Source organism: Mus caroli, unplaced genomic scaffold (genome assembly GCF_978045245.1).
Source record: "Mus caroli unplaced genomic scaffold, Mus_caroli_1 scaffold_8, whole genome shotgun sequence".
Classification (NCBI taxonomy): Eukaryota; Metazoa; Chordata; class Mammalia; order Rodentia; family Muridae; genus Mus; species Mus caroli.
In genome coordinates, this window is record NW_028227263.1 from 74,822,956 (window position 1) to 74,830,979 (window position 8,024).

At 38.3% G+C, this 8,024-nt stretch overlaps 1 protein-coding gene across 4 annotated transcripts in view; it reads left to right on the top strand.

Annotated features, from left to right (window-relative positions):
- Positions 1-4,387, top strand: part of Mctp2 (multiple C2 and transmembrane domain containing 2) — a 238,613-nt gene extending 234,226 nt beyond the window's left edge. For all 4 annotated transcript variants that reach the window (XM_085841642.1, XM_021166947.3, XM_029480148.2 and 1 more), the window contains one exon: positions 1,369-4,387. In XM_085841642.1, the coding sequence (XP_085697768.1) occupies positions 1,369-1,437 (69 nt within the window). In that variant the 3' untranslated portion in view covers positions 1,438-4,387. The remainder of the gene's footprint in view (positions 1-1,368) is intronic.
- The last annotated feature ends 3,637 nt before the right edge of the window (positions 4,388-8,024 follow it).

An 8,024-nucleotide genomic window follows, 5' to 3' on the forward strand; every position in this document is an offset into this window, starting at 1 on the left:
AATCAAGTATCGATTTCCATCATTGGGCCAACATAGCATAATTGGTTTCCCAGCATCTTTAGGTGGATTATAGACACATGGGGCTAAAGGTCTCAAGAGCCCCTTCATTCCACATTCTAGAGATTAAAATGTACTCTGCAGTATTTTTTTTTTATTTATTTAAGCTTTTACTTCATGACATGAACCTGCAGAAAACACATCTCTAAAGATATATATTTGGTTTCTAGCATTTACATGACATAATTGAGAACTAGTAGTCTGGTCTTTGTTAGTTTTACATTTAAGATTGGTAGGTACAGTATTTTTTCCATCCTCCTTGAGGGGCGGGGGGCTGACCTTCACAAAACATGAGACGGAAAGAATTTTTTATTGTTTGTTTGTTTATTTGTCTGATTTTGACAAAGTGTAGCCTACTGTAGAACTAGATATAGCATCCTTGGAGAATTTGGCAGAAATGCTAAAATTCGGAGCATATGTGACCAATAACACAATAGTTTAAATAAATCCATTCTCCCCCCACCCCCAGCCTATAAGACCTACACATGATAGCATTACACTTGCAGTGTACCATGGTATGGGTTGTATAGTGCAAGTTCACACAAAATCTGTGAATAGAAATTGTTGTCAGTCCCATGGCTCTATGGTTCTGGTACCAGCCTTGGAATGTATCATCCAGGTATATTTGGCATAATCGCAGAGAGGTACATATGACAAAACATTTGAATGAGTTTCATCCATGCATTAGCACCAGTCTCCCTATCCCATCAAGGGTGCTTTCTAATGCCACTGATAGTTTGCCTTTGAGGACTCCACAAGTACTCCTGTTTATCACAGATGTTCTCGCTATTACACTATAAGTGAAATTCATTTTAAGTGACATCTATAGAAGTTTGGGGCCTAGAATCAATTTCAATATTTGGCCCCCTCTTAGAATAAATGTCTCTAAGATACTGAATTTCCCTCTTATCATTGTAGGTCCTTTGAAATGAGCAGTACTTGTTTGTTCGTTCTGTCATAACATAAGATCAACAAGTCCAATAGGCAGTTACTAGGTTATTTATGGCTGAAAGCTGGTATAAGAAAGACTAAGATCAGGCAGCAGTGGTAAGCTCTGGAGAAGCCTATAGAAGTCCATGCATCTCATTAGAAAAATCTGCTTTTAATATTTTTGGTTTCAAGAAATGATGCATGACTTCTGAAACCCTTCCTGCAATTAATCCCCCCCCCAAGGCCCCATGTTTAGAAAATGATTCATTACCTTTGAACCTTCCTTCCTTTGCTTTGCTGTGTCCTTGGGGAGCCATTAACACACTCTGTGGTAAGCTAGGGTTACCCAACTGCCAGCATCATGTCTGTTTGTTTTCACAGGTGCAGTATGCAGAGCTGAAGCTCTGTGGCAGCCACAGCCCACTTCGGAAGAAGAGGAGTACTGTCTAGGGTTCACACAGACTGAGAACTCCAGCATCCAGTGTGCAGCCAATCAGACCTAGATCCTGGCTGCTCTAGTGGTACCAAGGTGTCCTGAGATATGGATGTTGTGTGCAACCTTCTACTCCCTCTCTGCTTTCTTTACATACCCAGATGCAAGCACACCTGCACACAGGTCCCTCTGCATGGGTATCCTGGATTCCTGGACAACCAAATCATCAAAAGACATCAAGTCTTAGACTGTGGGAGCTTCATATCCATTTTTAGGACATAAAACAAGGTGTCCACATGTCTGAATACCATCCTCGAGGACAGCCAGAAGACCACTTGATTCCAGGATGATGAGGAACTTATTTCAATACCTTCAACAGATTTTCCACTAAGAATCAGTTCTTTCCAGTTGAGGCTGGTGGCTCACACATATAATCCTAACAGGGAAGAGGCTAAGGCGGGACAGTTCAAGCTCAAGGCCAGCTCAGAAACTGTGCTATGTTGGCCTCTAACATATAGTACAAACTGTTCTAAAACCAACAATCAACAGAGGTTCAGTTATTTCCAGTGTCCATCCCCCTATGTGTTTAATGTTCCTTTTTCCCCTCTATCTGCCCTGATAAGGTATATTAGAAAATGTTTAGTGATTTTTCAGAATTAACTCAAATATTTAGGAGTCTTTCAGCTGTGATTACAAAAGACATGCCTGTTTGTTTATTTTGTTTTTGGTGACCCTTTAGTATTAGATGCCAGTTCAAATCAAATCTCAGTTGTTGTTGGCAAGGGCTGTCCTTGAAGGTTCCAAGGAGTCACTCATTAGAATCACCCATTGGAAGAATAAGGTTTTTTTGTGGTAGTATTATGTTTCTGTAATATGCCATTTCTTCCAACTTCACTTTTTGCTTAATACTACAATGAGATGTTGATATGCATCCTCAGAGAGATGGTGGTGATTGGGGCAGACGAATTAGTGGGTTCTGAAAGTATTTAGGGATATCAAAATATGGAGGGGCTTACTTAACTGAGACTCTAAATGGAATATACTCATTTCAGTTGCCCGATGTTTTGATCAGATATTTAAAATGTTTTTGCTATCCTAATTTGCCTTTTATTTTTCTAAGGGTCAAAATAAGATATAGACAATAGAAGCTTATTTCAAAAATCCTGTTCATACCAAACAACTATCAAAAAGTCCTCTGTAGATAGTGTTTGAATCCTGAGTACCCTACAACTCCACAGCACACCCTGCCAAGTTTAAAACAATTAATTATGTGCATGTAAGAAAGTGTACAAATATCTTTGTATTAAAATGATATTTAAGCTTTAAAAATCTATATTTCATCAGCATACTTGCTATGTGCAGGTTTGTATATGTATTGTAAAGAAAAGCTGAGGTAAGAAACCTAGTTTACCTGTGTTTAGCTCCTTTTTTGTTTCTGCATTGTAATTTAATAATCAAACAAAATGTTTTATGAAAAAAAATGCCAAAGATTCTAAACTTTGTCATCTCATGTCTGTTTTACTTCATATTCTTCTTCCTTATTTCTCTGTGGCATAGCCCAGTTTCTGCACGATTTGATTTACTTCAAGTTAATGAAGCTGGCTGGGAAGGAGCCTTGACGAGATTCTAAAAGCCCCAGTAAATCTGTTAGTTGTACATACAATAGATACCCGAGAACCTCTTTGTCTAACCAGTTACTCAATCTTCTGTATAAACAATACCTCATTGTCTTGTTCCTGTCATCCAGTTTATCATAGTCTGTCATTTAGTAATGACCCAAGGCAGACATCTATAAGCCGTCATGTGAGATATGATCAGCCATTGGAATGGAAACTTTTGGGAGCCAAATAACCCCTTATTTATTTAAATGTGGGACCCATCCTTCATGCCTGTTCTTTTCCTTTAGAATTTCTAAATGAAATAATTTTCCCAACAGGAAGGTATCATTAGTGAGACTTCTTTCCTCCATAGCCCCAATAGAACTCACAGCATTACATTCAGGACACAAATGCCAGCTGGTATTTGAGAGCAAGACAGGGCCAACTTTTTCAACACTCTTTAACTGAAGACAATTGGTAGTTGATGAAATCAACATTGCATATCAGAAAATGAGAATTTGTTGGAAGTGAAATGTTAAGATTTGTACAGTCATTATAGTTGCACAGGTCTCATCCTTACATGCCTTGTCTTAGCCTAGGATCTCAGAGAGTGACAAATAGTATAATCTAATACTTTATTCCATCTTAAAGAATCACCTGTTATGGCACTATGGGCAGAACTACTCTCCTTGTATGCATGGGACCAGAACTAGCATGAATTTCTTTTTCTTTCTTCCACTGTTTGATATATGAAAAGAAGATTTGTTCTAACCCACAATTTTAGCAACTTCTGCAAGACGTTTCTCTTTCTGAGAATTATCACAATTTACAGTTCTAGAAAGCAGTCCTTTGGCATGTCCAGATATGCCAGCATGACAGTTTGTATGCTTTGAAAAAAGTATTGGGTAAAATGCATGTTACTAAAACACCACAGCCATAAATGTGATAGCTGGTGGCCACTCTAAAGAAAAAAAGAGCCAAATGAAGGCAAAATTCTCACACCTCTACAGTCCAGCCTCTACAAACGAGTGCTTGGGGCCTGGTTCCCTAGTGACGCAAGATTCCTTACACAAACATCTGGCATCTAATCCCTAGACTTTTACACACTTTACACAAAAGGCCAGTCTTTAAAACTTGACTTATATGTTAAAACTTGCTCTTTAGCAAGGTACCAAGAAATTCACCTGTTCCTTCAGATATGGGCCAACCCAGAAGTCCCACAATGAAAGGACCAAGTAATTTCTCCTTTACCTGCAATAAAATAACTTCCACCTGCTTTTGTGACTGCCGTGCTTTACTCTGTATAGAAACTCACTCACTGTTTTTTTGGAGTGTATTTCAATAAATTATATATTTATGTCTTGCTCAATTATTTTATCAGTACCTACTGTCTTTCCTATATTGGTTTACATTGGTAGTTATGACTAACAGGTAGGTAGTATATGCAATGTGGATACTTTGAATGAACGTTGTCTCACATCCAAGACAAGCTTGGCTACAAGATGCACAATGCAGATCCATTATTCAGAGCATGTGATATCCACTTAATGATTTGGTTGAAATTAGTAGATTACATATTCATACCTTTCAATTTGAAGATAATTGGGAATGTTAAAAATGTCTTGTGAAGTGTTCGCCATTCCCTTCTTAGCCCCACACTCATGTTTATAACCCTGTCAAAGGCTTGTCTTAAAGACTTGTCTCCTGAACTGGGGCCAGTGTCCTCTTGGATGTCTTTGGTTTTAGTTTTTGTGCTTTTCCCTATGTAATCTAGTCAGTCAGGGAAGAATGTAGTATTTATTGCTTGTATCCTGGTAGCCATGCTGCATAATATTCCGTATGTCATGGGGATGATGGGAATCTCACTGAGCTGGGTTAGTCTTCATTCATATAATCCCTTCCATTTGTAATGTCTTTCCCCAAACGTCAAAGTAGATGATACTCTTCAAACCATTCCAGGTTCTCCTGGTCTGATGAGGTCATCAATGACTTTGTGCTATCTGAGTTTCCACCTCCTGCTGCAGCATCAGTGAATTGGCGAGTGTTACCTCTCATCTTTCATTGAACCACTACTGTCATCATGCAGTTGTTTCATTCTAACTACCATCCAAGTCCCCTACCTTCAAACAGTGTGTCGTAGCCAATAATTTGAGATCAAAGTTTGAGGAAATGAATTCTAGCAGATAAACCAAAACATCAAAACATCTTATTTATATCAACTGTAGGTCAGGGGTCCCAGAGGCCTTGACCCTACTGTTCTCTACTAGACCTACCAGTCAAAAAGCCACTCAGAAACACATGCCGAACAGCACAATCATGGATCATTTGTTCCTGAGCCTTTTTATATGTTGCTTTTTTTTTTTTTGAAAACAACAACCCAGAAAGATCAATGGTGTTCATCCTGAACAATAATTACTTGCATGAGGTAGAGCGTTTATTTTGTGTGATATATATGATTTCTGGATATGTCAATGACCAATTATTCAATTGTGCAATGTCTTATATTTGGAGAAATTCTTACACAGCAATAGAAAATACAGTATTTATGAACTGTAAAAGTGACATTTTGATTCTTGTTTCTTGTAACTTCCCAGTTAACACATTGAACACAGATTGATACATACAAGCAAAACAGACAAACTTCCCCTAGTGGAGCCAGATAGTAAATGGATACTTTTTAAGCAGCTCGCACACTCAGATTCAAGTTTCATAAAACTCCCAATCTAGTTGCAGTGTGTGGCTTAGCAACTAGGTTGTGCAGAGTTCTTCTAAGTTATAGTGTTCCTGATAAAAGCAAATGGTGTCCTAGACTTTTATATTACTGCATAGTGAGAGAAAGTATAAAAGTCTAATTAGGAGATTATAAGAAATGAGGAGAAATTGGCATGCTCTTTACTGGGGAGACAGCAGGGCTAAAGATGACTATTTGATTCAAGCAAACAAATGTTAATAATTTACAGGCTTCCTTCAAGTCTAGAGAGAGAACGTGGAATGGACACAAAAGCTGACAAAAAAAGAAAAGTCAAACCCGGACAACTGATACACACAGAGAGAGTAAATACTATGTCAGATGCTACTTCATTTAACTGCATAATGGCCATTTATGTAAAATGGTCCTGAGCTATTTTTATATTAATTTGGATAAAATATTGACCCCCTTATCTTATAGACAAATATCAGTTTAGCAAAAATAAAATTTCCAAATATTTTTAAACATAATTTAAGAAATTTTTAAAAATTGAGAGCTTATCTCTACTACAATCTATAGGAAAAAAGTAGAGAATCCCGGTGTAAGAAGAAAAGTGTACAGGATCGTGGAGAAATGGCGCAGGTCAGTGTTGAAGGTGAGACTGAAGCAACTCCAATGGGACTAACAAGGAGGTAACACGATATGAATAACGCCCTCAAAGTAGAAACACTCCATACCCAGGAGGAGCATACTTCAGGACTAATGCTCAAACTGAGTAAAGGCTTGCTGGGTTTTTTTTAAATGTATCTTGATGACAGCATTCAGACATATAATCATAAGGTATAAATAGCGGGCTTATTCGGCAAAGTGCCTGCTGTGTCAGCATGAGGGTCATAATTTGGATCCTTGCCTCCCACATAAAAATAGAGTGTGATGACCCATATATGTAAACTCAAGGCTAGGAGATAGAGACAGGTGAAAACTTGAAAATTCAGGGGATAGCCAGTCCTAGAAACACAAATGAATTAGCACCAGATGGATTCATTGACAGACCTTGGTTCCAAGTGTAAAGGTGACTAGGGATAGTTAGCTAGTTCAGCATAGAAAAGTGGGTGTTGCCAAGCCTGGTGACCTGAATTCAACTCTAGAACACACCATGTGGAAAGAAATATCCAACTTCCACAAGTTATTCTCATCCCTCCACATTTGTAGTGTGTCATACCTGAGCCTACCAAGCCACACATAAAATAAATGAAATGCAGCTAAACTGTAATAAAGGCAAAAATAGAGAGAGTCCCCAGTGTTGACTCTTGGCCTCCAAACAGAAAGAGAGAGAGAGAGAGGGGGGGGTGGGTAAAGAAAATGAAGAGATATGTTATCAAAAAGAACACAGGTATGTCCAGTGAAGTCACATCAGGAGTGGACAACACAGAATAATATTTATAGGATGACATGGACCTTGGAGGGGGGATGCTGGTATTCTATGGGATGAGTATAAATCTGGTTTGAACTGAGGAACAGATGCAGCACAATTGGACATCTCAGTGGAGGAAACTGAGAGAGAAAGGGGGAAGTGATTAGAATCAAGGATGATTCTAATGAGGAAAAAAATGTCCTAAATTCAATATCCAGCTCTCTGCAGGAACCAGAGAAACGTTCATATGTTTAGCAGTATTAGCCATGCTAAGTATCTGAAAGGATCTCTGGTCCTGCTTGCCCTTTCCACTTACCTGCACACTTTTGGAAACAGAACAGCTGAAAATACCTCCTGAAAGCATGTCAGGCAGCTGATGGATGAACCAACAAAAGTTGGAATTCTAGAGCAACCATTTAAAACGGGCTTATTTTGAATGGTGTTTGCTATATGCCCCTACATGGAACATTGGTTAATCTAGGACACAGAATGGTAACATTTTAAGGAACATATCAGATGTGAGTGAAGTGCTTTAATAATAATAGACATAATAAAATCCTTGGGATTTCTCTCTAAAAGTTAAGATGGAAAAACACCAATCTTGTACAAGGTTGCCTAGATTATACACAGCTAAAGGTATAACATTTACTCACATGTCTCAAAGAAAGTATAATCTTCATTCACAACTTCAAGAAATGTGTAAAAGAATGGAAAAGTATTCAAGAAACTCCCCATGAGCATAAGTGCAGTGTGAAAGACAGAGGAGCAACTACACAGAAAACATGAAGGAAGATATATGATGGGGTTTGTATGTTTGTGTGTGTATGTAAGTGTCAAAAGACCAAGGCACTTCTGGTAAGAAATGTGGACATTGATTAGCTGATTCTAAGACTATAGGGAAAT